Source organism: Mugil cephalus, chromosome 5, assembly GCF_022458985.1.
Source record: "Mugil cephalus isolate CIBA_MC_2020 chromosome 5, CIBA_Mcephalus_1.1, whole genome shotgun sequence".
Classification (NCBI taxonomy): domain Eukaryota; kingdom Metazoa; phylum Chordata; class Actinopteri; order Mugiliformes; family Mugilidae; genus Mugil; species Mugil cephalus.
In genome coordinates this window covers 5,199,240-5,221,548 of record NC_061774.1, presented here as the reverse complement: position 1 = coordinate 5,221,548, position 22,309 = coordinate 5,199,240, and the positions used below count along the sequence as shown (strand labels likewise).

The 22,309-nt window shown below is 40.1% G+C and overlaps 1 protein-coding gene across 2 annotated transcripts in view; it reads right to left on the bottom strand.

The window, feature by feature from the left end:
• Window positions 1-22,309, bottom strand: part of slit3 (slit homolog 3 (Drosophila)) — a 209,869-nt gene that overhangs the window by 41,225 nt on the left and 146,335 nt on the right. For both annotated transcript variants that reach the window (XM_047584852.1, XM_047584854.1), the window contains 10 exons: window positions 21,285-21,356; window positions 17,693-17,856; window positions 16,525-16,669; window positions 13,078-13,149; window positions 12,025-12,096; window positions 10,726-10,797; window positions 7,903-8,046; window positions 7,011-7,174; window positions 3,476-3,626; window positions 1,321-1,395 (listed from right to left, as the gene is read on the bottom strand). In XM_047584852.1, coding sequence (XP_047440808.1) covers window positions 1,321-1,395; window positions 3,476-3,626; window positions 7,011-7,174; window positions 7,903-8,046; window positions 10,726-10,797; window positions 12,025-12,096; window positions 13,078-13,149; window positions 16,525-16,669; window positions 17,693-17,856; window positions 21,285-21,356 — 1,131 coding nt within the window. The remainder of the gene's footprint in view (window positions 1-1,320; window positions 1,396-3,475; window positions 3,627-7,010; window positions 7,175-7,902; window positions 8,047-10,725; window positions 10,798-12,024; window positions 12,097-13,077; window positions 13,150-16,524; window positions 16,670-17,692; window positions 17,857-21,284; window positions 21,357-22,309) is intronic.

Here is a 22,309-nt window from a genome sequence, read left to right as displayed (position 1 = left end):
CACTTATGGAAAAAAGTCACAAACACACATACACAACATCCCCAATTTAATTTCAGTAATCATTTATGTCCCTTCATTAATAAATGTTAACTCTTCTCTCTTTCATCTTAATGTCCTTGTCTTGTACAATAGATATTCTGATAACACAGCTAGCCTTGACAGTAACAACACACACAATAAGCATACACAGAAAAGTAAATGAGACAAGTGGTCAGAGACAAATGAAAATGATTGCTATCTCTCTTCCTTGTGCGCACAATGAGAGAAATGAAAAGAAAAAGAGAACGCTTGGTCACAGAGACAATAATTGGAGATGATAGCTATCACAACTACTGTAGCTTTCATCTGTACAGGAGCCAGTTCTGTGTTTGCACTTAATCAGCTTGGGAAGATGAGAGGAAGGTCAGTAGAAGATGAAGGAAGACGTTTAAAAAAGAGCAAGTGTAACTGCTGCTGACAAACTTAAATATGCAGCAGAGGAGATTCAAACAGAAACCGTGAGGTGTGGAGAGGCGAGGGAAGGAGGTGAAGAAGAGAGGGAAGGAAGTGAGAGAAGGAAAATGGAAATGAGTGCTAGCCAATCTATACCGTCAGTGACACTGCTAGATTGTTAGCAATTTCCTCTCCAATAAATCAACTGCTGGTCTCTGCTCTGTCTTTCTCTATCTCACTCTGACACACACACACACACACGCACACACACACACACACAAACCTAGAGTGGGTTGTAGATAAGGACTGTAAATCTGAACCGAAGGCCCATCTTCTATTTCCATTTAATATTTGCTTCCTCCATACTTCCAGCCCATGCTTCCCTTCTCTCCATCTCTTGCTTGATTTCAGTCACTACTCGTCTGGTCTATTTTGCTCATGCCTCTCTTATGCTCATTCCTACCCTCACTATGTGTACTGTATGTTCTCTAAATGTTATCTTGTTGTCATATTCCACTTTGTTCTATTTTTCTTTCCACATTGTCATTTAATGTTTGTCTACCGTTGCCCTTCATCCATGCCTTTTTTCTGTCTTTCCTTTCTCTTTCTCTCTTTGCTCTCTTTATTTAGCATGAATATATCGAATGCGGAAATATCACAATAGAAATGACAAAGTATTATGTGTGTAAAACATCCACACTGATTACCCTCAGATACGTAACATTGTCTATGCACGTCAATTCAATTTTCAATACACCATTCTTTTTTGAATGCAAAATAAAAAAAGGGAAACACATAATAACACAAAGAGATGTGGTCTTTTCCACAATAGAATAAATAAAACAATTACTGATGTATTAGAAGTGCTTCTCTAAAACATATACATACATTTTCCTCAAGTTAGGCAGCTTCTTGAACGTCCCTGTAGCCTCCAGGACAGCAATGTCATTGTCGTTTAGCCGCCTACAGACAGGAAGATAGACAGAAGGAGGAGGATGTTTAGCCTTTCATGAAACAAACTGCTTTAAAACACACAACGTTCACATAGAGAGAGAGGCTGAAGTGATGGTGGTATGCCGAGTTTAAGGTAAGGAGGACTTTAGTAAGTGCTGAAGTATGAAGAGAAGAGAAGAGAAGAGAAGAGAAGAGAAGAGAAGAGAAGAGAAGAGAAGAGAAGAGAAGAGAAGAGAAGAGAAGAGAAGAGAAGAGAAGAGAAATTAATCTTTTCAATGTAGTCATCAATACCCACAGTGCCCTAGGCCAAGAGAAAACAGTTGAGAGATAGGAAGCCAGACATCTGCTTTATTGAGGTAATTTGTACTAAAAGAGTGTCGCTAAAAGGATGCTCTTTGTGTACGTGTATGTGTAGAGTACGTGTAGAGGTAGAGTCAGAGAAAGCTACGGCTCAAGGGGACTCTTTGTAATGAGACCAGGGTTGAAAGATGGATCAACCTGGATGAAGCCAAACTAAAATAAACTATAGTAAGGTGTGGAGTAGATAAGTGATAGTGAAACCGCTTTTACTGTTGGGTTGATTTGCATATTTGGAATCTCTTCACCGTGTGACAGACAGTCCTGGATATCAAATGTGAATGCATATTATGTTTAACTGAGAGCAAACAATCCTCTTAAGACTGATTTTCTTGTGTATCAAATGTTCTCATGGCCAGTGTCAAGGATTTTAATGGCTAGCGGAAAGAGTCACGAAGAAAGACAGAAAGATAGACTGATGAGAAAAAGAGAGCAAAATATAAATAAGCCTTCAGCTGAACCACAACCTCCCCTGATTTCCCCTGATAAGGCAGGTTATAGGGCGCAACTGACGGCTTGTGTGTGTTTCTGTGTGTGCAGGTTTTGTGGCCTTCAGAAACCTGCCAGTTGGTTGTGTTCTTAAGGAAAGAGAAAGAGAGAGAACCAGCGTATCGAAAAAAGCAGAAACTTTGATGTGCCCTCCAACCAGCCATAAAGGACAAAATATATATTTCTGACAAGGAGCACTCTGGGGATGGATGGAGGGAAAAGGAGGGACGATTGGAGAAGTTCAAAGAGAGAAACAAGCAAAGAAGGAGACAGATGAATGGTGGCCTAACGTTGTGTGGAATACTGGCATTATTAGTTATCTAAACTGAACTCACCATTGTACAGCTAACTGTCAGCAGTAATAACGTGACAACTGTCCAGCATGTTGCTGCATTGCCCCTCTACAGCTTTTCTCCATTCTACTACCATAGTAGAAGCTCTCCATTCCTCATCTACATTTTAAATCAGCTAGTGATTCAGCATTATTAGGCTAAACTTCCCTTCTGGCTGGATTCCTATTGCCTTGCTGAAATTATTACCCTATTGAATACTTGATCAAGGGCCAGGTGCTGAAAAGTAACATGGGGACTTGCTGAGTTTTGTGCAACACAGTTTTTTCTGTCACGGTTCTAAAACCAGTAATAAAGCTTTCAGTCTTACATGGATTAATAATATAATAATAATATGAATAATATTCTAATTGTTGCAGTTCTCTGCACATATTGTACAACCTGCTAATATCAAATGATTTTAAAATCATACAAACATTCCAATACTGTATTCTATAGGGGCTATCTGATAGTCCTTTACCATTTTCAGCTGTAAAAAGAACAATCCATGGGACTATTCAGTATTCTACTGTGAGACCCTTCACTAGACATGATGATGGCTCCTTTGGGAGTCGGAGGAAGATGGAAAAGACTGTTAAGAGGCATTTCGGTCTGGGAGCTAAAAATGAAAAGTGGCATTCGTGATACCCCACTAAGAGAGGGCCAAAGAGCATGTGTGTTGCATATGTGCATGCTTCTGTATGTAACAGCCCTAAATGCTTTACTGTTCAGTGCATTTGTCAGCTATAGGACTGCATTTGTGAATGTTTTGGTATGTGCATATGCCAGAGACATACTTCTTTGCTGGTCTGTGGCACATTAAATGTGTAGTTTTATAGTTTCAGCTTTGAGGAGGCAAACACATTGTTTTAAACCTATATAGAGGATAAAAAGAGAATACGTGCACGACTCACAGGTCAGTGGTGTGTTCAGGGATGTGTGGAGGTATTCGGGTCAGTTTGAGGTTGGAGCAGTCGACCACTGTGCCTTCACAGCGACATTTCTCTGGACATACAAGATCCTGGAAACACTCCCCACTTAGACGGCTTCGATAGTCCTCCTGACCTGCAAAGTAGAGGGGGAATGAAAGAAAGGAAAATAGAAAGAAAGTGACAGAATAAGGACAGAAGGAGGTGGAAATTTAAAGGTTGAATGGGGGAGAATAAAAAGGAAGGTAAGACAGGAGAAAAGAGGTAGAAAGGAAAGGATTCACATTTACATATAATGATCAGGAACTCACAAATAAAAATAATAAGGTGACAGTGAAAATCTAATTAAATCAATATCACGTTAGATGAAGCCACATCTAAAGTACTCCTCCTTCTGCTGGGTTATCTGGCTAATTGGTTTCTAAACAAACTGCTTTAGCTTTATTAGCTTACCAGTAATTTGCTAGATTCAAATGGGCTACACCTAACTATATCTACTCAGTCAGTTTAAAAGTAAAGGTGGATGCTGTTCCTGTAGAACTGTAATGTAAAATGCACAGAACTGATTCAGGGAGAGGTAATTCTACATCTCTACGACTGTAAACCAAATCAACAAACAAATATCCAGGTGGCTTTATGGAATCATCTTGTAGATGTGATTTAACCTCGGATGTTTTTGTTTAACAAGGTGAGCCAGAGACCACTTCTGTTATATAGATATGATGTGAGCAGATATTATTTATGGCCACAAGGGCCAGTAAAATGGACCTGGTTTACCTTATGCGGCACTTTGTGTTTGTATACCACATACTGCACTCTCTTTAGAGTTCTCACCATTATCATTACTTTTTCTTTATTTTGCTCTCTCTCTCTATGTCCATCTGTTCTCTGTTAATTTAACGATTTCTGCTTTTCAGATTGTTCACTGGCAAAGACTACTTGGTCCTTCTTGTCATTGTTAAAAAAGTAAAACCGGCTGATGTATTTAGGGTCTGCTGTCAGTGCTCTTGATCAGAGCTCAGTAAATAATCACCTGATGTTTTTAGAGAGATATGCCTAGTTCTTTTCTGTCGAACATTGGTAGTTAGCTTGTTGGTTGATAAGTTCACGAGAAGGAAAAAGCAGGGAAGAAAATGAGAAAGGAGTGAGAAGGAGGGTGAAGGCCAAAGCAAAGAGCAGGGGGTGTTTTTTTTTCTATAAAAAAGGTGGCTGGGTTTCTCAGTAGGAACTGGGGAGAGGGGTTTGTGCAGAGGTGGTGGAATCTATGGAAAACATGGATGGTTTTGAATTAACGTAAAGTACCCTATGAAGCTTTTGACCACTGGTAGCACCATGAAGCAATGATTTTAGGTCTCTGTTTAGTCTATGCTGCACATGATTCAACCATATTCAAGGGCAAGCAATGTGATAAAGCAAATCTGCTGAGAGTTGTGTATTCCAAAAATCAACTGTTGGTCCATGCGAAGAAATAATAAATGATGTGCCAACAAAAAGGAAGGAAGAATAATGTGGAAGCTAACAAATAATGCATATATTGAAATCTTAAACACAGTGCAAATGCACTATTACAGTCCAACACAATGATACACACAATTACTTCTGTGTTTTGTTGGTTTGCAACAAAACTCCACAAGGCACCAACTAGTAAAACACCACTTACTAGGCCATGATTGATGCACCTATCGTGTATTTTAATGTCCAAATGTCCCTCTATGGCTCATTTCTTTGCATCACATGTAGAAATGAATATATGAAAAGCCCTAAACATCAATGCAAACAAACAGGTTAAGCGTTTGACCCCCAGTTTTTTTTTGCTCCAAGGCGTGTGATTGGCTGGGAGAGGCAGGTAGGAGTGTGCTAGGCGGTCCCTGGCGCTTGACGGAACCATGTGATGACACAATAGGCGGGGCCACATGGTTAGATCAAGCACAAGAGACAGCTGCACGAACCAATCAGAATGCAGGTCCACACAGTAGGAAGGCGGGGCAACAGAGAGCTGCACCAATCACTCAGGGGGCAGGGTCCATACAGGACAGGAGAGGCAACAGACAGCTGCAGATCCGCACAAGAAGGGGGCGGGGCCAGAGAACTGTCCACCAATAGCAAAAATGTCCACACAGGTTTCTAAAGAGGAAGAGGAGATGCAGGGAGAGGCACGGGACTGCAGAGAGGAAGGGCCAAAGCAAAGACGACAGCCACAACCAGCCTTAGGTCTTTTGTAATAGTTGTCCTGCTCACCATTCAAGCCTTCAATAAACTAAACATGTGCTCATGACACAGAAAACCACTTTAGATAGAACACTTTTCCATTTAGGGTTATGGGTTATGCTGTTAATGCCCAGTTTTATCCTGGGACCAACCATTTCAGAAATCAGGAGGGCTGAACAGGTCATATAACAAAAAAACAACCGCTGTAAGGGCATGAAAAAAAATCTTTTTTTATTTATTTTTTTTTATTTCAGCATTGTAGATCCGCTGTGTTTTCAAGTTTCTAATGAAACATCTCTCTTAGTAACACTAAGATAAAACAAGTGAAGTAATTTCTGTTACATAATGTTCTTAGCACAGGTGAGGTATCTGCTTTGTAAACCATTAATTTGCTCAGTACATACTGTTTGTATGCAATTTTAACAAATTAATTTTCCAGTGATATATTAAATCATATAACATTTTAGACAGGGAAACAATGGGAAGAGAACACAGAGAGAGGCTGTGTTACTATGAACTGCAGACCAATACAGAGACACACAATTTTACAAACTGACACAAGTGGGCAATCACAGTCAGTGGCCAGTCCCTGCTGAGTGAGTTATTGTGCTGCTTCAATATACTGAATTGGTCTGTGTTGTAATTAGTGGAAGCCATGGCTCTGATCAACAGAAATAACACTAATGCAATAAATCAGTGTTTGTGTGTGGATTTGAGTAACTGCATTGACAAACACAGTGTATCAATCATCAGAGAATGGACCTGGGTCTTCTGAGGGTGTCCTGTGGTGTCTGGTGACAGGATGTTGTTAGTGGGGGTCTTTGGGTCCTGTGGGTTGAGGGGAGGGGCCTCTGTGGATCATCCCACAGATACCCACAGATCAGTTTGGGATGTAGTGAATTTGGAGGCCAGGTCAACACATTGGCTGCTCTTCATGGTTTTTGGGTTGTTCCCAAACTGTTTTCTGCTGCCATCAAGGAGTGTCATTGCTATGGAGTAGGGGTGCCTGCTCTGGTCTGGTCTGGTCTGGTCTAGTTTGGTGGTACATGTCTAAACAACATCCACATGCCAGGTCCAAAAGTTTCCCAGCAGAACACTGAATTGTCACAAGACAATCAATTTACTTCTTGTGTCAGTGATTTTAATGTTGTGGCTGATCAGGTGTAAATTGTAATACACTGATGATTTTGCCATAATCTAGCCAGCAAATGAAACTGGGGGAGACAGTTTAATGTAGTGCAGGGATGATCAGTAATTTCTAGGAAGCAGTGTTTGGTGTGTTTATGAGTGTCAGTGTGAATTGATAACCTACCTGTGCACCTGAACTTCTTCCCTTTGACCTGGCTGATTCGTTTGTTAGCCAGTCTTCTGGGATGGCTGCAGCGTGCACCACTGGTCTCAATGGGGTTGTCAAACAGGTAGTCTGCCAGCCACTTCAGATGACAGTCACACATAAAGGGATTCTGGGCCAGATGACTGAGAGAGTTAGAGAGTGAAAGAGAGAAAGAGAGAGAGGGGAGAGAGAGAAGAAGGTGGGTTCGTTGAGAAAGTAGAGGGCTGCTCCTGTTATTGGACTATGTAATACTTTGCAGCTACTTTTGGTGTGAGCATTGACACCAATAGTCTTCACCGATGAAACAGAGGAAGAGGATGACACAGATATTCTTAATCACAGGAAAAATCTCACAGCAGTATGCTTCCTCTGTGTGGATAACCATCAATATTTAACGTATTAAGACACTTGCTTCAGTTAATGATGATTTGCATTAATTAGCTATAAATAATTGTTTACTTCAAAACCGGATTAACATCTTTTCTGAGCCCACAGTGATGTCTTCAATTCATTTCTATTTTCCAGTCAGACTGTAACATCTGAAAAGAAATTCTGTTGCATATAACAAAGACAAAAGTAACTGCAATATTTATAGAAGCTGGAACCAGAATACTTGGCGTGCAGAGTAATAGATTCTTCCAGCTATTACTTGGGAATCCCAAACTATTCCCAGACCAAACGGATACCTAATCCCTCCAGTGTAATCTGTGTCTGCCGCACATTTTTTCCCCAGTTGAACTTTCCCAGGATACCTCCCTAGAGAACCATCCACATCAGTGTCCAATTAATTTTCTGTCAACTGGATTAAAACAATTTATCAACCAACTGTTGCAGTTCTAGTGAATCATATTCAAAACGTTGCTGTACTCACAGAGTCTTGATGGAGCGCAGAGGGGTGAACAGTCCTTTACTGATAGTTTGCAGCTTGTTGTCGTACAGTGAAAGCAGGTTGAGGTTCTGTAGGTCTTGGAAGGTGTTGACTCTCAAACAGTTAATTTTGTTGGCGTTAAGTAATCTGTAATGCAAGGAAGATCCATTAGCATTTGTTATTCATCTGGATTTGTTTTGTTTAGCTTCATTATACCTGTGCTCAAGACAAAACATGAACACAGAGGCAGATAATGACAATTTATTTTTCCCACATGCATCTAGCTTCAAAAGCACTACTTTCTCAGCCATCCTTACTGCTTCTTCCTCTGTCCCTCCCTTAAGCCGCCCCTCCTTTCCTTACATGCTCATGATTATATTTTTTCTGGCCGTGACACATAAATCTGAAAATTGCGGTTTTATACTTTTTCACTTTCTCTTCTGGAGCAGGAGGGGAATATCTACCGCTGGATGTGAGAGTGTAATATCTTGTTTTGATGGGAGAGACAGATGGTGAAGGCAGAAAGGAAGGAGGACAAGGAGAGGTGGAAGAATGGAGATGGGACGGGGGAAATAATGGAGTGAGACAGAGAAGGGACAGGTGAAAATTTAATTTGGAGTGACACAGATATATATTTAAGTGAAAGAGGCTGACAGGCAAAATGGAGGAGACAGGACGGGCAATGGGAAATGAAAAAATGTGATAGAGGGATTACGTAAATGACAGGAAAAGTTTTCACCTCTACCCTTCTCTCCATCTCTGTCCTTTCATAACTGCACTTCATTAGCTATTATATCCAGGTTGTCAAGTTCTTTTCTTGCGCTTTCGTAACCATTTCACCGCTTTTGCTGCTTGTCGGTCTCATTTTCCACCTTTTGTTCTTCTCTTACACATTCATTTCTTATGTTTTGTTACATTCTGCTTTTATCCCTCTCACACACACTCAAATGTCTGTTCTTTCCATCATTTCTTTCTTTCTTTATCTAACTAACTCGACGTTTGGTACAGCGGCTCAGCTTAATTGTCTCAAGCCGTCCTAACGAGCGCCTGCGCTGGCACCACCTACTTATACATACACAGGTGATGCACGCACACACATGCTGCTCTGCGACATATCCACGCCTCATTAAGTGACTCACAGGGGGAACTAATTACCTGAAACTGCACCAGTAAAACAAAGCAGCACAGAGGATATGAAGAGCATACCAGTAGCTACACAAAGCAATAAACCCATCTTTGCCACGTGAGGTTGTCATACGACATGATTCACCAGTGGAAGCTAAATCTAATTTATGATTATTATGCCATATGGAAGTATCTCCACATTCTAGACAAACTGACCGACTTTTCAGCAGCAGAAAGCTTCAAGACGTGCAGTATTCTTTCCTTGTCGAACAAGCACCAACTCCCCCAGCCTGTGTCTTTATAAGGTACAGCATGAATATCTACTGGCCGTTTAGTAATTTATTTATTCATTGAATAAACCACTCACAAAGGCACGGAAACGAGCTTGACTCATCTGTTAAGGGACCGTGCGTGCTCGTATAAACAAATATAAAGCATCCAGTTGTTTAACACTTCGCTGCAGCATCATGAGGTCTGAGGGAAATTCTTTTCCCACTAAGGCTGAATGTTAATGATGTCATACATACACTGACATGAAAACACAAGTTTAGTCTCTCCCTGGTTTTCTACTGCATTTATATGTTTCTCCGTATCCATCGTCTTCCCCCTATGCCGTTTCCATCGTTCAGTTTTCATCCATCCATTAATTTATCTATCCGTCCACCCCTTTCTCACTTTCTCTCTCTGACTATGCACCATGCATCCAAATGATCCACCTAAGCCCGTAAAAGGTGTTTGTGGGTTAGAGTCACTCATCCTCATTCTCTTTGCTTCGCTTCACTTTACGACGGAAAAGCCCAGAACATTAGCTGTTTCTGCAGTGGACTGCGGCATTTGCGAGCACCATATGCCACATACAGTACTTACGTAGCCGTTACAGAATTCTTTCACTGCATGCTAAACCACAGCTGCACTTTGAATCGATGCCCACGAGGAACGATTCAGAAATAATAGTTTTCCTGGAAGAACCCGCCTAAAGTTAGAAGAACTACAGTTTTTATTGCAGTGCACCAAATTTTTTCACGGTGAACGTTTTAGGAAACACGTCTCTGCAGACACACACATGTGATCAAGGACAGATGGGGGGTAATGCCTGAATAGGGGATTCTACAGCAGTTGCTACTGTGCAGTAGTAATTATTACAAGGAGGATCTTGTGACTGTGGGTGAAATGTTGATGCTTTCTTCCTTAATATTGAAGGAATAATAACCCATAACATGAGGCTAAGCTGTGATACTGGTCCAAAGATGAATCTTGAGTCTTTTTATCATCTACTATTTTTTGTCACTGACAGGTTAGGAGTTAAATTACACTAAATAACAACATGCCACAGCCTCAGTAGGTTACAGCACTTGTATATTTAGTGTATAGTATTTTGAGGAATATGGAGATCGACACATTTTTGTGCTTACTCATCTTTGAAGCATAAATCAATCAGTTCTGAAATTAAGCCATAAAGCAAATTCTTTATATGTTTCATGTCAACTGGTTCCATTCAAATAACAAACTGAAGGTGTACACAATTTTAGTCCATACTCTCAAATTAAATACTAATAATAATACAACGATTGATGGACAGTCGATCTGTTGGAGTGTGTCAGGCTTTTGTTTACTGAATAATGCATTCTGCTGTTTCCTAGGGAGATCACACACATACAATCAGGTACACTCATAACAATAAACCAGATGGACAGTACTTACAGCAGCTGCAGGGAAACCAGTCCATCAAATAGGCCCTTAGGCAGCTCGGTGATCTTATTGCCATACAGCACCCTGAGAGGACGAAATAACATCATTTTGGTTACAGTATTAACAAGGCTTTAATTACATGTTAAGGCTTATGTGGTGTTATGGCTCTTGTGCTGACGGAAGATACCTCCATTCAGTGGCAGGAGGATCCATGGAGCTACAGTTGTGATCTCAGTTTCTATATTACACTGAGCACATTTTGCGTACTGTTTTTTTTTTTTGTTTGTTTTGTTTTTACAATTTTTTGTCAATTTGGTACTAGAATAAAACTGCCTGATTTAGATCCCATTCACTATTCTGTCGTCTCAGCTAGATCTAACGTTATTGTGCCAACATTGGCATGTAGCATGTGGGCTGGCTCAGAAAAGTACTTTTATTGGTGTCATGGACGTTTTTCCTGTCAATGCTATTATTCATAGACCGCTGATAGCGAAAATTTTTATCTTCTATTAAATCCATCACAAATATTGATCTCTCCCAAAGGCAAAGAAAGACCCTCAATGTAACTGTACACTCACCTCGTTGAAAAACAGTATTTTAGTGAGACCAACTGAAGGAGTGTTGCAATCGAAGACAAAAAGACTGCCTGTGTCAGATGGAAGGACATTTTTAACCTTTTTTTCTGTCAAACTGTAAAAAAAAAAAAAAAAAGACACACACTCCCAACAGAGTCATTTCACTCTGAGGCTTTTTTGCACAAAGCACCCTGTTTTGGACCATTTATCTCATTTGATTGTCAAAAACTGAAATTATATTTGAGATGTGTTTCCAATTGCAGCTGCAATCATTTAATTCACTTGAGCAATTTTATACTTTGCTACATCGCGCCTCAGCAGGCCTCTAACACAGAAGTCGAACGTCTCAGTGACAGTCCAGTACGCTAAGCTGGCTATTATGGGAGTGTGTATATAAGTGTTCAGTCTTAATACCCAGTACAGTTCACCTTGTCTGCCCCTTCTTGTCTGTCTGTCTGTCTCATTTTCATGCTCCAGATTGATTCAAATTAAACTGTCCTTCATGTTCTCATCAGATGCACCTTCAGAGACGCACACACACATATGCATGCACAAGTGATTACATGCACGTTCAATTACACACATCCACACCCTGCTGCATTGTGTTCCAGTCGTCAACATTGACTGTGACAACATTTTTATTTGCTTAATGTCTGGAAAAGCAATTACTTTCCTGTCTGGATATGTGTTTGTGTCCATGCCTGTGAGTGTTTGCATATATACGTGTCATACTTACAGTGAGGTGAGCGAGCGAAGGCCACTGAAAGCATCTGCAGCAATGTCAGAAATCTGGTTCTTACTTAAGTCACTGGGGAGGGGGAGAGAGATTATTGTAATACACAGTAATGGGGTTCATTCGGTGTGAATGTCCTAGCACTGTCTGACAAATGATCATGAGAGAATACATCAGCAGAGGTCAAGGCAAGGGGACAAGAGCAAAAAAAAAGTGTAAGAGGGGCTGACTGTGTGAGTAAATGAGAGAGGGAGAGGGGGAGATAGAGACAGAGAGAGAGAGAGAGAAAATGATGGACAGGATGAAGAAAAAAATTAAGCGACAGAAAGACAAGACAGAGGGAAACTGGAAGCAGCGGCACGTTAAGTGCAGCTCATGTCATTGCCTTCCACTGTCTTCCACTGCTGTAAGATATATTATTAAACACTGCTGCTGAGTTGAGGTTAAAACTCTGTGTGCGCGTGTAGGAAGGTGGGCAGATAACCTTACAACATTTGTATGCAGAAGACATTTTTTATATAATGACTAAAGGTAGCGTTAGTTAATTCTTTTTGATACAGTCTTGAAATATTAGAAATTTCACTCATGTAGTTCTAGTTATCATCAACCTCTGTTGAAACCTGATGCGAGAAAACTCATCAGCTCCTGATGAATAAATCCTGAAGATGCTTTAAACATTGACTAGCGTTAACGATATTCTTATGACAAGGAAGGCCCTTAAATCTAACTCAGACATAATTACGCCATTATAATTGTACCATTTTTTTCTTGATCTTGGCAGTGCTGGATAAAATCCTTGAACATCTGGTCGTGACCATCAGAAAATCTTTTTTTGTGCGCTAATGTAATTTTATCAGGCTATTGATTGATTAATTGAGATGGTACCTTATAATATGGAGGTTCTGGGTTAAGTTAGCTCAATCTCAACAAACACAGAAAGTTGTTGGTTGGCTTAAAATGCACGGACACACGGTAAGAAAGTGAAACCTCAAACTCCAGTTACTCCTGGCTAAAAATGATACACATTGATAAACAGTCATATTCAAGCAAACTTACATCCTCTTTAGCTTCTTGTAGGCAGAAAAGGCTCCTGCTGGGACACCTTTAATCAAGTTCTGCTCCAGACGACTGGAAAGAGAGAGAGACACAGTTAAATAGGGAAGGGAGTTAGCTGAGGTCTAAAATAAAAACGTAAACATTAAATGAAAGACATTTTTAACACACAATAGACAGCACGCCACGCATGCAAGATATGTCGTAAGTTCCTTTTCTCTCCTTCCAAGGTTATCATGAAGCCCTTTTTACTCCACAACCTCCGTCAGGCAAGTCAAGTGGAGAAAGAGTTCAAAAGGTGGCTGTTCCAATCAACATCTACACAATACTCCTGCCGGTTGGTCAGTGCTTTGCAGCAGAGGCCAGACAGGGTCACTTTCTGTGACTTGAGCGGTTCAACTCAGCATTAATGAGGACATACACTACCAGACCATTCTGAACCAATTCTTGACGAATCAAAAGGCTGATAAAGCAAAAATGCCTGCTGACTACAATATGTGTTTCTTTTTAGTCAAAGTCTGGCCAAACTTTTTAGGAAACAGGGTAATATGCACGTATTTGGCTGCAAATTGAACATGTAAGTGGAAGTAATCACTGGCAGCAGTTTTTCCTAATCCTACCTTTTAATATTTTTTTATTTATATCCCTCCATCCCTTGATGGTGCCAAAACTGTGACCTCGTTAGATACTCTGCCATGTAAGGTTTCTAATAGTTTTCTGGCTAGGAGACAAAAGGAATGTCTTTAGATTTCTCTGGAGGACTGCAGACTTAGTAGTATTACTCTATTATCATGTGGAGGAAGTCAGAACTAGGCCCACTGTTCACATTTGGGTAAATTTACTGTAGAAAAATGTTCTTGCCATTGTGGTGAAAGAAAATATGAACGTAGCGAGGGAGGTGGAGAATGGCCAAAAAGAATGAAAAAAGGGAGATGATAATAAAATGTCATAGTATGATACAAAAAAGAGCGAAGGGAAGGGAAGGAAAGGAACAACAGAAAAATGTCAGAATAGAAACCATAAAAGAGGAGGAGAAAATGAGGACAACAAAGGAGAAATTTGAGAAGAGGAAATGTGTGAACAACAGGAGAGAGGGGAAGAAAAACCAGAGGAGAAGAAGAGGATGCGGTGAGGTCCCAAGGCCAGCCACAGGGTCAGCTGCCAAGATGATAAATGGAAAATAATCCACCTTCTCCTCCTCCTCTTCAGCCCACACCCAGCCCCACTCCCACTGTTACATCTATCTATCTATCTATCTATCTATCTATCTATCTATCTATCTATCTATCTATCTATCTATCTATCTATCTATCTATCTATCTATCTATCTATCTATCTATCTATCTATCTAAAAGAGAATTCTGACCACATTTGCTGGTAGTCTGTTTAATTTATGGAGCTAATTTGAGACATCTATCCAGTAACAATTAAACATTTTGAGTGCTACACTGCAGGTACCAGTTTCTTGGCTTGTATTGCCCTCCATAATTTAGCAAACTCAGTCCTCTGGCAGCCACCAACACATTATTTCAACCCAGGGGTCAAAACAAATCAGAAGCCGACAAAGACGATCTGCACACTAACAAGTTACAAATTATATCAGGTGGCAATCAAACGAGGTTGAGACAAAGACACTTAAAGGCTCAGTGTTAAAGAATGCATTAAGGGAAAGACATTTCAAGACAATGTATAAAAAATCAATAAGGGTGCAGAGGCCATTAGATGACGAAAATGCAGGTGACTCTGCAGGTGAGCGCACACTGACAACAGCGTAGTGGTACACATCTCAGCTGATGTTTTAAATAAGTTAACACCTTGAGATAAACATGAAACATCTAATAGCTAGTCAAGAATTACATTTGCCCTTATCAGTCAAATGAAGAAACTTAAAATAAAATGAAGTGTTCAGTTGCAGACAGATACACACATGCATACACATTTTTGGCAGTGATCCTTGCTAGTGACATCCTGAAAGATGACTTTGTCTCCATTAAAGGACCGACAATACATCATCCTATTATGCTCTATTGTTTCTGGCGGCAGCAGCAACATTTATTATAATGGATCCGATGCTAATTCTCTCTCTTGCTGTGTGTGTGTGTGTCTCTCAGATTTCCCTCAGATGTTTTGGTACCTGTGGCTCAGTCGTAATGCAAGCAGTTGTGTGTGTGTGTTTGACCTTCGCAGAAATGTGCATTTGTGCCCAAGTACACACTTTGTTTGTGCAAACAAAACTAGTGTGTCTGCATATATGCGTGTGCATTAGTGCTTGTACGTGCGGGTGAATCTATTACCTATGCAGTGGAGGTATAAAGGTATTGGTGTAGCATTGCAGGGGAGAATTGCTCCTTTACTCACAGAGCAATCAACCAGCTGTCCTCTCTACAAACAAACAGGCTACAGCGATCAATACGGATATCAAACATGTCCCCCTGTGGTTTGTGTGTGTGTGTGTGTGTGTGCTTAAATTTGTGCGTAAAAGGATGGAAGAGAATGTGAAAAAGAGAAGGAAATGTTTGGTGTCAACACAACACAAAAAGCCACTACAAATTCACAACGTACCACAGTTTAAGGTCTAATTCATCATGTTATATCTACGTGTCTAGAGACTGAGTGTGTGAGGTATATTTCAGCATATATGCATACTTTATTCTCATTTGTCTCCAGGCTTAGAAATCATTTTGCAGTGTGCACTGGTATTTTCTCATCTTACACACTGAAAATACCTCTTTCAATAAACACTATCCACTGTTTTACACACAGACATTGTTCTAGCCAGTGGTATGAAGTAAAACTTGAAACAAGTATCACCATCCTGTAGACTGAAGCAATAGAAACTTTGTTCACTATTCTGGGACAAATCTTAGATACAACTTGGCTACAAGAGGTTTTCTGGTCTGATGAGGTCTTGGAACACCGTGATTCAGCTATAAGCAAGAAACTACTGTGGTGCTAACAAGATTCAAGCCTATAGACTGCAGCCTGAAATAGAACGTTCACCTGCCAATGGGATGTGAAATGATACAACGGAGCAGTCTAGACTAATTCTCACAACCTGTGTGTTGCAGACTACAGTGTGCTGTAGAGGAAATATTCTTGGATCTTGTTTCTATTTATTTTCATATATTTCTAATGTTGATGGTGTCTGCAGCCAGCTGATGCCAGTGCCAGCAGAGGTTTGTAGGCCAGGGTAGATATATTGCAGCAGATGTTGCTTGCCAACATGTTGCAATAAATTGCAAGAGAGGTTAAGCCTGTATCCCTGTTGCTATAGTTACCTAATTTCAAACGATTTTAGTCGTGCATTAATTTTGAACCGTGGGCAGTTTAACCGGAACTGCTTAGTAGCTGTCATTTATCGATTAATGGACACCCTCGAGGAAATAAAAACTAAAACTATGTTTAAAAATGTACTTTTCTTAAGCAAATTGAGTCTATATCACAACTTACATCTCCACGATGCCTTCAGGGAGGTTTCCTGGTATTTCAGTGAGACCTTTGCGACGACAGTCCACTATGTTGTTGTTACAGCTGCAACTTGGTGGACACACAGCTACTTGAGGAACACAAGTCCTCGACTCTGTCTGTGGTGGACCTGGAGACAGCAATATACAGATACAAGTTTAAGAAACATTACAAAGACTTGTTTCCCATAAAAGATTTCATTAAAGTCGACTGGCAAAAACAAGAATTTTCTAAATTACTTCATGCCTGCAGCAACATTTACACAATTATATCTGAGCTAATCTGTCGATTAACAAAAAGTTCTTGTATATTCCATCAGAGTGAAATAAGTCTCAGCTTCACTTAGGAGTTTTAGTATCCTGTGATATTGTGTTTTTTCTGATGCTTCTGTATTTGTGTTTAGACAGAAAACAGGAAGAATCATAAAAAAGTATCGCAAGATATGAGCAGGAGAAAAGCTGAACAAAAGGAAGATGGAGGGCCAAGAAGATCAAGGACAAAGACACGAAATATGAACAGAAGTGTAAATGAAAGAAAGTGAAGAAAGCCAAGCAAGACAAAGGCAGACACCTGCAGTAAGAGAGAAGAATGGATGAAAGTACAGTGAGAAGTGGTCTACTTTGGAGCACGTAGGCAGAAAGGACCAGGCTTGAGGCTAATAAAGAGAGATCAGTCTGACAGTCTATTAGCACAGAGAGCTGAATCAGACGACCATAAACATTGCCTATACAATCTGCAGCTGATAACAACACTGCCCTTATACCGGCTTTTCAGCTGATTACATGCTCTACATTGTGTAATTCTTTCAGTGTTATAAAGTCAGGACTGAACTGTGTGGGGACGATAACAACACTGTAGTAATGGTCTTTAGGTTTACCACATTCTCTCTAAATTAAAGACTAAACAGTCGATACATTTGGCAGAAATACATCATTTTACAGTGTTGATTTATCTGTGTTTCTTTCAAAAATGTCATATTCTTAAAAAAAATATATATATAATAATAAAATTAGTCAGTGTAAAAAACTGAAGCCAAATTAACAACTTGCTGAGTGGAATGACCACCATCAAGAAGTCATTTCAGAGCTAAGATATTTCAGGTCAGTGATATTTGATTCCAATCCCCTGTGTATATGTCTTAATGTCAACTCACCATTGCAGATAAAATCCTTCTTCTGCACTTCTGGGACATTGAGGCCCCTCATGTTGGCGGGGGCCATGCACTGAGTGAAGGGAGCCAAGCCCCGTCGGGCTCTGAGCCAATCAGAGAGCCAGGACAAATGACAGTCACAGTGGAGGTTGTTGGAGTGCAGACGGCTGAGAAGAGATAAAATATATTGTTTAAATAATGTTTCCCTGTTCTAATTAACACCATTTTATCTGAAATGCTGACTTTTTAGAAAGGTTCTTCAGAAATCCCTGAGCCCTTCAGTTCTGCAAGAGCCAATCTATGAGTCTGCATTCAGATACTGCAGGTTCAATTTTTCACATGGCTAACATCCTTGGGTGGGCTCATGACTCCATTGCTTAAGGGAAACACACAAACAGGCACTCACACACAAATACAAAAAGTAATATGCTTAGTTCTCATTTCCCCAAGGTCTGTGACAATATGACTCCTTTTAGAGACAGGACACACACAGCTAAATCTAAATCTATTCAGAGACAATTTGATTTCATTAAATCAAAAGGAAACAAATTAAAAACACAAAAACCAAGAAGGATTTTTATATATATGCAATCAGAAAAGGATCAGGAGGAAAAATACAGGAGCAAACAAATGAATCCCGAAAGGTAATTTTCATACACCTTTGGGTTATTTTGCCTTGTTTTATATAGAGTTTAGCTAAGAAGGGGTGGCACCTGACAAAGAAACCTTTAAGGGTCACTTCTCTGAAAAAATGTGCATTTTCCTCTATAACCATCTAACAACTATTTAGTGTTGATATCATACGCTCATCTTAAATCATTCTCCCACGCTCTGAGGAAGGAAAAGGTGAATACAATTTCCTCTGCTGTGGTCACAACTTTGAAAATGTATGAGCCAATGTTCTTGTTGCTGGGGATAATTTACAGAATGCACAGGTTTCATAAAGACTATTTCCGCTGACCTGAGCAGACTCAGAGAGCAATTTAGGTCCCACACAGTTGCAGCCGCTGGGATGAGGTCACTGCACTCTCTCATCAGGTGGCCTTACTGAACATGCTGATGAGAATTAAAATGACCACTGTATTTTTATATTATTTTTAGTCACAGTTCACACTAACAGGCTGTGAAAATTTCATTTGTGGCATTAATCAAAAGGTGCCTCTCAATATAGGAGGCATCAGGTGTTTTTTTTACATTTTTTTTATTTAAAGAGCTGAGGCTCTCTACAGGCTGCACCAGCTCTATTTGAAACCTTAAGAGCGACAGAGAGAGCAAGAAAAAGAGACAGAAGGAGGAGGAGGTAAAGGGCGGATGAACAGCAGAATGTCTTGTCAGCGTATTATATGCCAGCCGGGATATCTAGCCTTTCAGAAGACAGGCCCCCTTTTGTAATAAAGCAGAGGACAAATCCTGTTATGGAACAGAGATGGTCTCATTGATGCTAGCAGCGGGGGCAGTGGGTTTTAATACCGCTCTCCCATTATAAATCCAGTTTATAGTCAAACCCCTGCCTGGAGATAGCCACGTCCTGGCCCACCCCCGGCTCAGCCTTAATTACTGACAAGTAGGATTAAAACACAGGGGAGAATGGGAACAGACAGGGGGTATGGAGAAAGTGCTGTGTTTGTGTGGATATGTGTGTGTGTGTGTCTGTGTGAGTCAGCTTGATTGTGTCTGTTGAGCTTATTGGCTGCGGGTAAGTGTGTGTGTGCGCATTTGCTATCGACCGTATGTGTGTGTTTATTCTCAGTATTTGCCCCAGAGGGTTACTGGGCACATCTTTAGTACAGTGAATTACACAGACACATAGAAGCTGTGGGAGCTCTGAATGAGAGACACCATGATGACACGGTGACATCATTACTGCTAATGGAATACATCCACACACACACACACACACACACACACACACACACACATATAGATATATAGATAGATAGATATGAAAGAAATGTAAAAACAACAGTATGATAAAGCCGCATACTAAAGTGGCAGTGGGAGTTAACAGATTTTTGATAACAAAAACATTTCTACTTACACTCACACACACAAACATGCCTTCTCAAGTCTCACTAAATATATCAGGGACATCTCTAAACATATGATTGAATGAGTCGTTTTTATAAAAGCGGCAGATTCAATACTGTTATCTGAGGGAACAGACACAAAACGTAATAGAGAAAATGAGGCAAGAAAGAGGAGAAGACTAAGGACTAAGGACAAAAAGGAAGAAGGGGAGGTTGGTCTGAGATATGAAAAGTTGCCATAAAGGAGGTAAGGAAGAGGAAAGTGGAAGTGGAGAGTGGAAAGACTGGGACAAAACAGAGTAAGACAGGTGGAACAAAAGGCAGGGAAGGATGATGAAGGAACCAAAGGCACAGGATGGATAATATAATTGGGATAAGAAAGTGAGCAGAAGCATTTTAGGGAAAAATAAAAGAAAAAAGACAATTTATAGGAGTTGTAGAAGATTGGAGAAAGATGAAACAAATATGAATCAGGATGCAGAAACTCTGAGGAAGGGAGGAAAAGGGAAGAGGAGGAAATCAGCGGAGAGTCACTCAATGTTGACAGAAAACAGAAGCAGACGAGAGCCTCTGATTAAAAGATATTGGATATTGGTAACTCTGCACTCAATCTGCTGGCAACAGTGTAGCCGTGCTGCTGCTTGAAATCCAATTTTAAAAGGCTGATTTCAAGCTGTATGGCCGCTGGAGTTGCAGCGGTACCACGGAAAAATAGAAATCCCGGTATGTGATTGGCTGTTGATGGACGCTGTCGTTCAAAAGGCGAACAGCAAAACTGTCTGTAAAAGATGAATGAACTTCTGCAAATGTTCTCCTGCTTGTGCTGTAAATTTAGAAAACCTTACTTAATATTAAGTATGACTGAGACCACACAAGAGCATCATAAAGTTAGAATTTCATCATCTCCAATTTAATCCTGTTCTTTGCATGCTGGTTTTGGTTCCATGTAACCCCAGTGTGGCCAAGCAGGTACACAACCAAAAGTCTGTGTATTAAATAGCCCTGCCATGCCGTGCCACTGCCTTGGCAACTTTAACATCTCCTTCACACAATCGGATACAAAAAAATATACACACAATTCCAAGGCCCCTTCCAATCAATCAGAGGAGATCATTTGGCCTGGGGTTAGTGTTGGAACACAATTGTGTGTCTGTGGAGGTTTTCTTCTAATGAATCAAAGCACATTGTACTATAGAGCCTAAACAAGCCTTTCTTGTGGCAGTAATGACGTTACTCAAGCGTGCATGCGTGTGTCAGTGTGTGTGGTACATACACATATTTGTCACGGTATCCATCTCTGTGTGTGTCTTGTGTGTACGTAATGGCCACATGATTATTCACAGTCATGAAACAATATACGGGTTGGTCTCTTATTATGGCACAATTAGATGATCGCACACAGACCCCATTGCCATGCTTAATGTGTGTGCATGTTGGTACTGAGTTTACATAAAAGTCGGCTAAAACTACTTTGTACACATGTGCAACACAAATGTGTGTGTGCCACAATCTGAACGATAGATTTATAGCTGTGTGTGTGCGTGTGCGTCACTCTGGATTATACTCACAGTGTCCGCAGCTTGGGCATGTGGTTGAAGCTGGACAGGGGGATGAGGGTGATGTTGTTGTTGTTGAGGGTGCTGGACAGAGGAAGGAAAAAGGGGGGAAGAAGAGGAAAAACAGATTGTTATAAAAAATACGATCTCGGTGCCACTTATGGTTGAAACTGTCAAATTAAATTCTACCCTAAACGCAGATCCAGGTCCTCGTAAAAGTTTTTCCCCTTTTTTGTCTTAAAAATGTATGAAAAAAGTTCCAAATAAATGAGTCAAGACCTGCAAAGTGATTTCAAAATAAATCTGCTGCATCAAATTATAAAAATGTCTAAAAATGAATGATTATGGGTATTCTTCTTCTAAAATATACCAGATCAACTATCTAGAATTGAATAAATAAAGCCTGATATAGTAATAATTCATATTATGAAATATTTAGCCTGCAAGGACAGTAGACAAAGATCGAGAGGCACATCTTTATTGTTTATCGTTTTTTTTTATAAACCATTGTTCACAAAACAAAATTGTTTTAAAAATGCTTTTCAGACGATTACTTTTTCATAGTAAATTATTAACTTTTATGGTGCCACAGCTGGGAAACTGCGATTGTAAAAGATGAATTTAGTTGAGTCATTTCTTTTAGGAGCTTTTACATTTACCAGACCAGACGTGTGGTACACAGGAGAGCACATTGGCACAGTATCTTATGACCACGGGAAACATTTTCTTCAGTTCATTAAGAAAATAATTTGTTGTCCCGTGGCTCTTTCGCCTTGTCTACCTTTAAAATATAACTTAATCAAATTCTTCCAACGAGAAAACTTGTTTTTAAACAGAATGGACGAGACTTCACTTGAGAATTACCATATATCCAGGGTTCAGTTTCAAACAACATCAAAACTAAAAATGACAGCATTTTTGAATTCTTACTTCCTACCAAAGTATGATACCATGCAAAGTCATTTCACGGAGCTTTAATTCACTATTTATTAATACACACCCATATGAATACACACATTTGATCTGTGCTTGTACTT